The sequence below is a fragment of the Orcinus orca genome, chromosome 11, assembly GCF_937001465.1.
Source record: "Orcinus orca chromosome 11, mOrcOrc1.1, whole genome shotgun sequence".
NCBI classification, from domain to species: Eukaryota; Metazoa; Chordata; class Mammalia; order Artiodactyla; family Delphinidae; genus Orcinus; species Orcinus orca.
This window is the reverse complement of record NC_064569.1, coordinates 78303403-78317138: the sequence shown is the minus strand read 5'-3', so window position 1 is coordinate 78317138 and position 13736 is coordinate 78303403. Positions and strand designations below refer to the sequence as shown.

At 40.1% G+C, this 13736-nt stretch overlaps 2 protein-coding genes across 2 annotated transcripts in view; one reads left to right on the top strand and one right to left on the bottom strand.

The window, feature by feature from the left end:
* The window catches only part of CDK17 (cyclin dependent kinase 17), a 123977-nt gene that overhangs the window by 107852 nt on the left and 2389 nt on the right, over window positions 1–13736 (top strand). The window lies entirely within an intron of this gene.
* The window catches only part of ELK3 (ETS transcription factor ELK3), a 69296-nt gene continuing 55782 nt past the window's right edge, over window positions 223–13736 (bottom strand). The window contains exons 4-5 of the mRNA XM_004269519.3: window positions 8619–8741; window positions 223–2887 (exon numbers count right to left, since the gene is read on the bottom strand). Coding sequence (XP_004269567.1) covers window positions 2789–2887; window positions 8619–8741 — 222 coding nt within the window. The 3' untranslated portion in view covers window positions 223–2788. The remainder of the gene's footprint in view (window positions 2888–8618; window positions 8742–13736) is intronic.

Genomic DNA, 13736 nt, shown 5'->3' with positions numbered 1-13736 from the left:
GGACCACTTTTCAAATCCATTCCCTTCCACCCAACTCAACCTCAATAAGTATATTTGTTTCCTTAAATATCTGTGTTTAAATAAGATTTATATATACATAGTGTGTCTCGATGTGCAATATTTAGCTAGATAACAATTCATTTTCCAACTTACACCCTATAGAATGGTGGAATTTGGATCATCCCAAGTAAATGGAAGTAAACCAATCCACTTGCCTCTTCACACCTTTTATCACAAAGTATTTATTGAACAAAAATAACAGTAAAAATGATACATATATGAAAGTTGAATGAAGATTTGCAGTCATAGAAAAGATGTGTACAAAGAGACCAACGTTTAGGTTATAGATCTATAAAACTTTACCATACATAGCATTTTAACACTGATCAAGCAAACATAAAAAGGGGGAAACAAAGTTATTTCTTACGTTTTTTGAAACCTATTTTCTGACTAAAATAATTGTTTAAAAAAACAAACAAACCAACCCAACACACAGAATGAGTCAGAGCTATAAGTGTTATACTTCAATACCTCCATTTCTCTATTTGTGTTATAGTGAGTTTTTTGATCCATCGAAAATTATTGTATTTTTCCATTTCTAATAAGTGGAGCTAGAGTGTATGTTAATCATAGTATTTGGAGGAAGGGAGTACAAGAATCAGATTTACATTCAACATTTACATTTAAAATAATATTTTTGGTTGAGGTTTTTGCACACTGACTTAGTTTCTCTGTGAGAATCTTGAATTTGAGGTGTGCTCTTATCTGACAAAACAGGGTTTTTTTTTTTAATGCTCTTTTTTTGTTTTTTTCTACCTAACATACAGCTTTGGACCAGTAGTTACCTATAGCTAGGCATGGGGAACTAGAACTGGACTGAGCACCAATCATTGTTCTACCTTTAATGAACTATGTAGCCTTAGGCAACTCCCACTTCTCCTGTGCAGTTGTCCTTACCTGGAAATCGTGGTTGGATGCATTCTCAAAGGCCTCTTCTAACATTTTATGTTTGGTGAATACCAGTCCCCTGGACCAGCTTTTATTTTAAATGTACAGAATTATCCTTAGCCTATAAGGGAGTGACAGTAGTGTCTATTTGGAGATTTTTGGAACCAGGCCCATTATTTTATATTCAAAGATGCATATTGGAGTGTTTGGATTTTTTTCCTCAGATAAGGGCATACATCCCCAAACACAGAGATGCTCAATTCCAATTGAAAATCTCACTTTGTAAGTGTCAAAACAAAATTTTAGATTTCCTGAAAATTCAAGAAATATTTGTTTCGGCAACCTTTATTTTTTACCCTTTCTCATAATCCCTGCCATTTAATGCCTCATTTGGATCAATGAATTATTTAGGCACATTTCAAATTGGTTTCTGTTATAGTTAAGGATGATAATTAACTTAATCTTGAATTGGAAGCACTGGGCACTTTCCAGTTCTTTTATCTTACATTAGAACTTTACTACTTCATATACAGAGTGGCACTGTAGACTAGTGCCTGGTGATTTTTTGAAGGAACAGAAAATATGTTTCTATTATCATTGCTCTAAACTACACTGCACAGAAGAATTTACTGCTGAGTATTCCAAATTGTTATATAATCAGTTCAGTTCCACAATGATGAGGCTCCTGAAGAATTTTATATTTCTTTGATCAGTTTTCCTTCATTCTCACCATAAACAGTAATACATAAAGCAGTGTATCCTACACCTCTCAATTTCCACAAGCAAGGCTATACCTATACACATGAAGACACCTGGTGTTACAAAATTGTTTCTATAAAATTGTTTCTTTGTTATTTGTATTCATCACCAGTCTGTGAACCTCTTCCAAAGCATAGGATTTTTAAATGTTAATTATAGTTTCAGGGGTTTAGAGAAACCCTAACATAATGATACAGTAAATGCATCAGAGAGGTATGATTCTCTATGGAAAACTGGGAGAACCAGGTTAATTTTTTTAAACAAGAATGTGCTAAACTAGGAAATATTCCAGGGGCATGTATAGAGTGAACTTTATAGCTTTTCCATCTCAGGTTTTTGTTTGGAAGGAGTCTAAAAGATTGTAAACAGGAAGCTAGCCTTTCAACGTTCATTTCTCAAAAAATGCACTTTAGAATATTTTCTTTTATGAAAGTTTATTGTCTAAATATGGCTTAGTTTTTTTCTTATAAAAACATTACTTGGACATTATATTCACTGAATTTCAGTTCAAAAGAGGTCCTAAGGCAATTCTCATACAGTTGAAAGCAAAAAAGAATATGAATCTGCTTTCATATTGTCTACTTGTGAAAAATAATGAAATTCCACTAGAGAGTTGTTTGATACTAATTTTTGTCTTTCAATTTCTCTTAATACTAAAAAATATATAAATCATTTACATTAAACTAAATGCAAAGGAAGGCACAGCTGGTTATAGTGTATATAAGCACAGTTCAGCATATGCAGAATTAAAGAGGAAAAAAGCTTCACATCCTTATTAGTTACATTGAAAACCATTAAGAAAAGTTCTTCACTGTCAACAGTGTTCAACACTTAAGAGCTAAGAAGATATAAAAAACAAAAACATTAAAATTCACTTAATGCAAAACAGATTTTCATATATACTTGAATATAAAAAAGTTTTTAAAATGGTAACATAAATCTAGACCATCCATGTTATGAAAAGTGCAAACCAAATTAACAGACGGGTTTCACAACGTCCTTCTCATGACACAGGTAAACTAGCCCATGGGGACAAATTTGTTTCATCAGTTAATGAGTCTTTAATTGTGGCCAGATGTCATCAGGATTTCTGAGAGTTCGAAGAAAGCAGTACTGGAGAAGCAGCTCTGTCCAGACTGGGGATTGGCACTGGCATGTGGCCATTAAGCAGTGTAGGGAACTGTAGTGGACAAAAGATTTTTTAAAATAGTTATTGCAAATCCATCGGGAAGACCTGAGTTCTTTACATTCCTAGACAGACCACAGTGGATCAGTTCTCTCATCACCCCTGTGATTGACAGAAGTCAGTTGCCAATCATTTTACAGAATGTGTGATTGGAAGATGACAGTGAAATCAAGGGTTACATACAGCAAACAGAGGCTAAGGCTTAGGAAATGTCCCTAATTATTTTATGTGCCTAGGCTACTAGAAAAAAATATGGACTTTATATGTTGCTAAAGTATGTTCTAATACTATTTCTAAAAGATTCCAATCTACTCAGAATGATAATTTGCTTTAAATATTAAGAAAAATTAATTTTGAAAACCAGGAAACTGACTCTTTGCATGTAAATCAGTAACTTCTCATACTGTATTTTGAAATTGGCTGTCAGTTTTCCAGAGTACTACAATGATGCTTCTCGGTAACTCTTAAAAATGAGGAAGGTTCTTATCTTTAAAGATATTATTTTCTAAATCTTTTAAGTATTCTTTCTAATTAAAATGATAATATCAAACTGAGTAGAGAGATCACCCATAAGTGCCAAAACTTAAGGACTAAAGTTAATTTGTCTTGTTGGTAACTAGGATGATAAATAGGACAAAGGTATATGATTTGATACCTTTCAGGTCTAAAATACAGCAGCTATACTCCCATTTCATTTTAACGAAATAATTAAAGACCTTTTAAAACTGTTGGAAACTAGGTTTTCATTGTCCAGGATGCTATGTGTCACAATGCTCCTCTACTGGGCTGTCTTCTAGTTTAATTCCTATTTAGTCTAGATAAGCTAAATGTTAAACTTCACTTCATCAGTAAGTGTCAAACTACAGAGCCAGGCATGTGTTAGAAGTACAATATTTGTAGAACAAGTAAATATATTTTTGCAATTTTCAGACTATTTCAGTAATTGTTATGTGTCTAGCCCCTTACAGTTTATCAGTGGTTGTCATTTCATTTGATATCTAGAGCCTATAAAAGTTCGGTTATCCCCATTTTATGGATGAGAAAAACGGATTTCAGTTAAGTTCTGTTTGGCTGAAGGTCATAGCTTAGAAGCAGTAAAGCCAAGTTTAAACTCTGACTGAAGGATACTGTGCTTTCTGTACCAAACTGCCCAACTTATTTTTGTCAGGGGTTGGGGGATGGTGCTCTTTAATTACTATTCCAGTTTCTTTAATGGTTATATTCAAGGTTTTTGTATCTTTCCTGACACTTGGAATTTTAATGTTACATAGAATTTTATCCATTTCAGCTGGGTTATCAAGTCTATTTGCATTTAGCTTATATTCTTTTTATTTAAGGCGTGCTCCTAACCACTATTCCCATTGATTAAGAGTGAACATTGGAAGAAGAGCAGATTTTGAATTTTCATTCTTTGAGTTTATTTACATCTTCTCTCAGTTTTTGTCCATCTTATTGGTATTTTCAAAAGAATCAGCTTTGGTTTTGTTACTGATTTCTGTCCTGTGCTCTTTATTTCTATACACTCAGTTGTCATAGTTTCTTCTTGGTTAGCCTGGCTTTTCTGACATATTTCATAGTCCTCTTTATTGCCCCACCCCCCCAAATCATCCACACACAGTCCCTTTTCTTAAATTACAGCATTCCCCAACTTTTGTCCTCAGCCTTCCTTTCTCCTATACTGGACTCAACAAACATTTCCTGATGTCAGTTAGATATCCCCACCAATGCCGCTTCCCCACTCACTCTTACGTCAAGAAGAGTGGTGTTAAGGAGCTCAACCCTAAACATGAATCAGGGCTCTGCCACTTATTAACATGTGATCTTGGGTAAGTTAAGTTGAGCAACATCTCTGGGCCTTAGTTATCTTTTCTTTTTCTCGTGAAATTGGTTATATTTTCAAATAGAACTACTGGGACTATTAAATAAAAAGCCATGAAAAAGTGTGCTTAGAACAATGTCTGGTATACAGCAGCCCTCAAAAAAATGGTAACTATTGTTATCAATAGCATTCCCAGTCTTCTGATCACTGAGTAATCCTTGCCTCTTCCTAATTTTCACTACCTACTTCTTACACTCAACTAAGTCATCCTCTCAATTTTACCTCTGGAATGTCTCCTAAATATACTACTGTTTTCAACTGTTCTTAACTAAAAGATGATTCTTCCCTCAGAATTTGGAATAGTATAAATTTCCTCATGTTTTCCTGCCCCTTACGCTTTCTCTTCTGTCCTTTCTCCACACTGTGATATCAGCGCTATCTTTCTAAAATAGAGATGTTATGCTATTTCCAGCTTAGAAAGCCTTCCATGGTTATCACTTAACAACTCCTTGGTATACTATTCAAATCCCACAGCTGCTTTTCCTATCACCCAGTTCCTTCCAGAACAGACTATGTACTTTCATATCCAAATGATACAGATCTATTCATTCAGAATATACTTTGCCAAAATCCTGTCCCTTCTTCCTAGCTCAGGTGACACTTCTGCCTTGGAGCGTCTGTCCAGTCCCCAGCTGGAAAGAGCTACTCCTATTGGGTTCCTGTAGCACTTCGTTTACACATCTATTATTCACATATTGTATATCCCCACAGTCCCTGCCTCAGAGCATTGCAAATATTTGCTGGGTTAGATTTGTTGAATTAAAAATTACAGAAAACATTCTCAATTGAAAATTACCTTGTTTCAAGATATAGCTGTACCGACTAGGTGTATTCCAAATCTGATCAAAATCTGTTTCAGAAGTGGAACAGACATCCTAAAGACAAGCTTAAAATGCTAAACAGTCCAGTTGTAACCCATCTCTATTTATAAATCCAGGTTGTATATTTAGATCTAGCACAATGTCTTTGGCATCTCTCTCTTCACTAAAACGTGTCTAGATTCCAAAGCATACCTCTTCTAGAAAGGGTGATATATCTTCACTCTCCTTCCCTTAAAATTTTCAGTATCTGCTCTCAATTACTATAGTAATATCAGGGGACCTTCTGTGGCAAAACCCCTCAGCTCTGTCAACTGTTACCCTAAGGATTCTGATCTTTTCTAATCATCATAGCAGGAAATCTGCCAGCATCATTTAAAACTTACTATAGGCCAAGTCTAATTTGTTTCCTCCTCTAACACATTCACATAGCATATGTGATAGAGGCTTGCTATTTTTAAAGAAACTTATTTTCATTAGTTTAAAAAGGGGGCACTGTTGATAGTAATCTGAATTCTGAAATCCATCATTTGAAATGTCTAATTATTAAAAATCAAATTCTTCTTCTTCTTCTTACCATGTTGTTTACCATTTTCAAAACTGCTAATTTCAGCTTTCACCAGCTCAATGCTCTTATCATAGGAAGAGTAATAATACTCTAAAAGGTACAAAATTGTTTTTCCTTAGTCTCATGGATCCCAATCCCAAAAAGAGGGCCCAAGGCCACGTGACCTGTCAGACATCCAAACCTGGTTGCACTTTCCTTTTCAGGAATTGTTTTGCATGGTTCCAGGAGAAGAGGACAGGTCCAGTTTGTGAAATCAAAATTCTGAGCAGGTAGCCTTTAAATGCAGCATTTCTTCTGCAGAATTCTAAATGTCAATTAGGAACCGCTGGTCCTCAGTGGTTCTCAAAGTGTGGTTCCTGGAGCAGCAGCATCACTAGGAACTTGAAAGAATGTTTTTATCAGGCCCCATCCTAGGCCTTCTGAATCAGAAATGGGGGGTGGGGCTCAGCAAACTGCATTTTAACCCACCCTCCAGCTGATTCTGTTGCACGTTAACTTTGAGAACCACTGGTCTACAGTAGTGACTGAAGAGGAGGGATATGCCGATCTCTCAATTCCCAGAGCTCCTGATACCCTACTAATGTGTAGAATCACTATGGACACGAACCACTGTTCCTGTTGGGAGTAACGGGCTGGAAAAGGTTTAGTGTCTAAGGCAAGAGATCTCAAAGAACTCCCAACCAGTAGTTCTCCATGGCTTCCTTCGGAGGTCACCAAGCCCTGCACCAGTCAGGTGGCAGAATTCCCAGTAAGGAGGGAAGTAAGAGTCCGTTCATTATTCACAAGTATCTAGGGAAGCCTAGAGAGGCCCTGTGTTAGGTTCTAGGATTAGAGAGTAGTATTACAGTCCCTACCGCCATGGAGCTGGCTGTACGTATGCACCATACAACTAACTCCTTTCTGCTCTGCTCGGGAACTCTCTGCTGCTCCCATCTGGAGACTTCCAGGAAATAAGGTCTGTTAGTTCCCCCACCAAAAGATTACTAATCTAATCTAAAACTTGCCTAATACTGCACTTGCTCACTGGTTTTTGCTCACTATTTCTAGTTTTTGTTTCCTTGCCTGAGTTAAAATGGCTAAGAATCACCACATTGGCTGTGCATGACCATATCCTCAATTTCTTGTGATGAGACGAAGGGCCAGGAAGAGAAACCTGATTACTCCAGGGATATAGTCACATCATGACACCCTACCTCAACCCTATTAGGAAACCAGAGAAGCAAGATAGTAATCAAAACCTCTTTAGCTCCACCTTTCTCCCAATGAGACCCTAAATACCAGCATGTACAGCCCATGGCACAGAAGTAGATATTAAACTTGACAAGCAAAATGAACAACTCAGAAAAGCACTGGAGGCCTGATCTTTTCAACACTTAACTTTCTTAGACATCTCTTGATGAATGCTGAGGCATCCATTCCTTAGTCAGCCAGTGATACTTACTGTGTGCCAAGAAATGTGCTAGATGCCAGGCGCACACCACAGCAAACAAGATGGCCTCTTGAGGGCCCACAGTTTAGTGGGGAGATTGCGAGATGAATACAAAGTGGCAAGCGCTAGATGCAACGAGAGCAAAAGAACCACAACTAACTTGGGGTAAGCCATGTTGGGGGGCGGGGGCAGACGTGGGATGCAGGGTGAATGAGACAGACCAGGCTAGAATCAGGTCAAGAGGGGGTTTGTACTTTATCCAGTTTCGCTTCATCCTGTCCCTAGGATCCCTCCTATACTACATTCACATATTCAAACAGTGACATCTTGGTCACTGAGTAATTACTTGGTCACCAAGTAATCTTGGAGAGTAATCCTCTCCAAGAGGAAATACTGATTTCCACACAATAGCAAGTGATGCTACTGCAGGATTCTAGTGTGGGAATGACTAATGAATGTGCTTACCTAGTACAGGGAGTTTTACAAGATAAAACAGCGGAGGCTTAATTCATTTTTAACCAAATGACCTGGAAGCTTTTTTTTTTTTTTGGAACAAGAACTTGATTCTGATTCATAGAATTATGCAGGTAACTTTTCTATTACAGTTTGGAGAAGCTGTTCACTATTTTTCAATTTATTTTGTGATGTCACTATGTTGACTAATAGATTAGTATTTATTTATATATTTTTATTTGTATGTATTAGTATTAGTCTTTTATGAGATTTTATAAAATACAATTAAAAATTTTTTTTCCTTAATAAGTTTCCAGTTTTCATAGTCAGTGAAAATATCCAAAACACTTCAAGAACTAACTGTTCTATTTATGGGTATCTGACGTGAGAACTCCACCTCAGTGAAAATACGTGCCTCTGAAGACAGCCTTTTGCAGCCACGTGAACATGAATTCCTTTTGGAAACTTAAACAGTGAGCTCTGCCCTACATTTAGTGAAAATATTACCTTGCAGGATTTACTGGGGAAACACATCCCTTAGAAATTCCACATTTAAAAGTTCGTTTCCAAATGCTCACCTGGAACAGCGTGTTTGGCCCTTGCAGCCGGGCAGGACTCAGTGGAGCAACTGGACTAAGGCTGCTCCAGAAATGTATGCTGGACAGCAGTGGGCTCGGGGTCAGAAGCAATCCATTTGGTGTCTGGGAAAGAAGCACACACACAGTTTTTGATACAGGTATCACCTGACTCCAGCTGTGGTCAGTAGTGTGGCCAGGGGCATTAGCCACAAACCAAGAAACAAGCTTCACCATTTTAGGAAAATCTGACAACTTTGTTATTTCTGCAGGGCTGTGCAGCTTAATTTATTTCAATGCTAACTGTATGAGCAATTTTATAAAGGAAGAAAGTATGGAAACGTTACCTTCCTTAAGCATTCTAGTAGAAAACTCAAGTTCCTAGCAACTTTTGTCCAGGTGCTCTTCAATCTGCTCCTCCTCACGCATTAAACAAGATTTATTGTACAAGTAAATGGGATCCCATGAAAGGGGATTTATCTATATTTTATTTTTTCTTATCTATATTTTCTTATTTTTCTACAGTGGACATCCATTCCTTTGGCTACACACACACACACACATTTTTTAAAGGGCCTCCCAAGCTTCACTTTCCCTATCAACAGCCCTTTAATACTTCAGGATCTGCTGCTAAAATACCCTGTAGCAGCTTCATCAAAAGCTCTGAACTGGGTTTTCCAGATTTCACTCCGGATATGGGGTTCATGAGAATTCATCTCCCTGGCAATGGTTTGGAGGGGGGAAAAAACAAATCCTTTCTTGTCAGATTGGGTATAAAGCCAGAACTCTGGGCTTCCTGGGAGAGTGCCAAGGATTGCATTTGCTTGCATACACGCAGCAGGAGTCCTGGCCTGCAAGCCAGCCAGAGTGCAGAAGAAACAACACTTACCGCCCCAGCTGGCAAGTCTGCATAGCTTTTATTCTCAGCGGAGCCAAGCGCCCTGGCCAGGGTGGTTTTGTACCTTAGCTGACTAGGAGGGGCCCCTCGGTGGTTCTGTGATGTCGGTAAGGTGCTCTGTGTAGGAAGAACGACAGCAAGGGCGCCAGCATTTCAGATTGCATCATGCTAGATGCTGACGTGTTCTTTTTTCCTAGAAGTGGCCTTAGCAGCTTCGTTCATTATCCGGAACATTTAGCTTAAACCTAAGTTGAAAGGTCTGCTCTGTTCAGTGGAAAGGAGACAAACATCCAAAGGTTCTCAAACAAGCTGCTGAAAAGACTCAAATTATTTGAGTCTTTGGTTCTACAGCATTTCCTACATATTGAATGACCTATGAGGTTACTAGGATAAATACTTGTTTTGGATAAGTTTCCCATTTGTTCTAATTCAAGGCAATTTCACAAACGTGCCAGGCCATCCGGCCTAACGGTTCAGGCTTAGTGTCTCCGCATGGGCTCTGCCAGGGTTCCAATCTCAGAACCACTACTTACTAGCTAGGTAACCTTTCTATGCCTCAGTTTCCTAATCTGCAAGACAGGGAGAAAAATGCCTACTTTTTTGACATTACAGGATTGTTAGGAAGAATAAATGATCTATGTAAAGCTCTTAATATGTGCCTGGAGCAAATGCTCAGTAAGTGTTCAGGACTGTTATCATTAGTAATTAATTAAAAGTGTACCTGATGAACTGTATTTCACCTATTCATGGGAGAAATCCTCAACTGTATATGGAAAAGTACTTAATGTTCTGAAATAGACAAACCAACCTAGTCAGCTGGTGCTTTAAGGTTCCTCTCAGTCACGTTAGGGTCAAGTCCACAGCTCAGGTGATCTGAGAACTAGTATTTCCATGTTACTCTGAATCCAGGTCCCAACCACAGTATGCCACATTGACACTTACTAACCAATGTGTTCAGGGCCTCCTAGTTTACCTACCAATGAAAGTCTCACAGCTCTAAAGAGACAGTGAATCTGCTAAACTACAAAACATAGCCAGCTCCCTTTCTCTCATCCATGGCCATAAATATATATCCATTTCTTTTTAATCCTCTGAGCAACATACGAGGTGTAGAATATATTTTCATAGTCTAAAATTCATACCCATGTCTGAATTTGAGATGTTTTGCATATTTGTTTCTAAGGGATACAGGATATACTCAGAATACAGTAGCCTTCTGTTTCTCATGTTAAATACATTCGAAATGTCTTCTATAATACATGCAAATAAATACTGTAAAATGACTTCATTCACTCCTCTCCCTCCCATCCCTGTTCTGCCTGAAGATCCTGTGGCCGCAGAGAAAAAAACTGGTTGGTTGCTCTTTTAGGGAAGATTCCTATAAAGCCTGGCCTGGGTTATTTCTGGTATCATGGGAGCTTTCACAGCCTCTCTCCACAAGCACCTTGAGTCATGGAGAGTAAGCTGAGCCCGAGGTAGAGGCTAAAGAAAGAAGCCACCAGCAAAACGCACGCTTCCTCTTCCTTCACTGAAGAATGTCTTAGCAAATGAGCTCTTCTGAATGGCAGATAGGGACTTACTGATCCTGGCACCTGCCAGGGAAGGGGATGCCCTAGGGCCTAAAGGCAATGGGTGTTCATTTTCAAGGGGAAAGACCCTCCTCTCAGGACCTCGTTTCATCCTCCCCACTCAGTTCTTCTTACACTTAATACTGAGTCTTCTAGAAAGCCCTCATATTTGAGCTAAACCTGGTGAGCGAACATTGTCCAGACACACCCCTCCTGAGTGCCCTCCTCCTGGGTCATGCCCTCTGACCATCAAAATGCCCTCCACCTCCTCAAAGGAGATTCCTGATTTCCCCTCAACCAGACGGCACAAACTCACCACCTTCTTTCCAAATCCAGTGTTTATGACGCATCCATTTCTATCAACAGGAGCACCATTTACCCACTCAACAAATACTGACCGAGTACACAGTATGTATCAGGCACCAGAGGAACAATGGTAGAACAAGACACTATCCCTGTACTCACAGCCCTGTCTACAACCCCGTGTCCAGTGTTTATGACGCATCCATTTCTATCAACAGGAGCACCATTTACCCACTCAACAAATACTGACCGAGTACACAGTATGTATCAGGCGCCAGAGGAACAATGGTAAAACAAGACAGTATCCCTGTACTCACAGCCCTGTCTACAACCCCGTGTCCAGTGTTTATGACGCATCCATTTCTATCAACAGGAGCACCATTTACCCACTCGACAAACACTGACCGAGTACATAGTATGTATCAGGCGCCAGAGAAACAATGGTAGAACAAGACACTATCCCTGTACTCACAGCCCTGTCTACGACCCCGCGTCCAGTCACTGAGGCGCAAAATGCCTTCCCCTCACCCCCTGCCACACCCTCTGGGCATGGCCTGTGGACACTTCCTGGAACTGACACTCCTGTTTACCCCCTCATTTCCAGTCTTGCTGCATCCGAGCCCCTATCAACTTAGGTGGCAGCTGCCTCTGATCTCTCCCTTCCAGTCTGTTCTGAGCACTGCCACTGACTGAATCAATCCCCTTAAGACACTGTGTTTAGTTTCAGGGAAAAAAAGAGTACAACCTCCCTGGCCATAATTCTAGGTTCCCCCATAGCCTAGTTTCATGTGAAAGCCCCCCCCACCCCCGCGCACGCCCCCACCCCCAGCTTTGGTTGAAGTGTCCTGAGCACCACACAATTCCAACCTACTCGTTCTTCAGCACTCATTCCAGAACTGTCCTGACCACTCAGCCCATGGTCCCCTGGGCTAGAGCCGTTCCACAAGTGATCGCATCTGCTTCTGCAGTTAGTGACCATCCCTTGACCATCCCCAGCCTCTCTCCTTAGCCCCAACTGCAGCTGGGTGTTTCCTCCTGAATGTCCTTCAGGCGCCTCAAACTCAACACAGCCCAAACCGGACCTGTAACCTTTCCCCATGAGCTTCTTTCCTTCCGTGAAACTCATACTCAACTTCTGGCTCTCCCCTAGCACCTCCACACCCATCACCAAGTCCTGTTGGTGGCAGTCCCTGTGTCCCCCAGAACCATCGCTTTTCGCCTCATGCCACTGTCACAGCCTTAGGTCCTCATTGTCTTTCACCTGGAATTTTACAGTCATATCCTAACTGCTTCCAGCCTCTCCCCTCCCTAATCCACGTCATCAGGACGGTTTCTAAAACACAATTCTCAACTATGTCACTCAGGCTCCATCTTCCACCACTTCCTATACCTTTGGAATGTATCCTCCCCTCTTACTGAACTACTGTTCTGCCCTAATGCACAAGGCTGTTGCACATCTTTATGCTTTGGCTCAAGGTGTTCCTCTGCCTACAGTGCCCCGTTCACCCCATGTGCCAGATAAATTGCTGCTGATCCTTTAACACCCTGCCCAAGTGTGATCACCCCTTCCACGAACACCTTTTCAACACCCTTCCCCATCCCCAAGAAAGTTAATACCGTCTTCCTTAGTATTCCTTTTATACCTAAGAATTCCATTTGTACTGTGTCTGGGATACTATATTAACCAACTTAAGTTACGAGTTCCCTCCCAACTAACGGACTATCTAATTCACGTTTGCGCCCCCGGCTCCAAGCAAAGCCTGTGACACATGATAGGTGCTCAGTCTGGGTTTGTTGAATTGAACTACATGTTCTTTCCCCCTTCTGTTCCTAACGTACTTCTCTGCACTGTGTATCTGGCTCTTGCCGTGTGCCACCTTGTGCGTGTGTATGCCTTGTCATGGCTAGGTCCTAAGGTCATAAAAATAGGCACTTGTACTTTTGGTGTCCTTCCTGTGATTTGCAAATAATGCTAAATAATTATTTGTTGATAGATTCTAACAGAAATTTTTGTTTCCCTTGACTTACACCTTCAGCAGCTATTAATTTCCCATCAAAACAAGTCTAAATTCCTCAGTGAGTTCCCAGGGCCCTCTATAATTTCACACCACCCCACGTTATGTATTGCCCTTATTCTTTACCTACTGGACCGCAAGCTTGTAAGCTCATGAGAACAGGAACTGTGTCTGTCTTGCTCACCTCTGTATCTCCAGGTGCCTAGCCGATGGTTGGGCAGGTTGTAGCAACAAACATCTCTAATCTTAATCTCCCATGGATGCCAACAGAATCCATGACAGTGCCATTTTGTGGTTTAAAAAAATCCTCAAAAGGTTGACAGTGAACCTCTGGAAA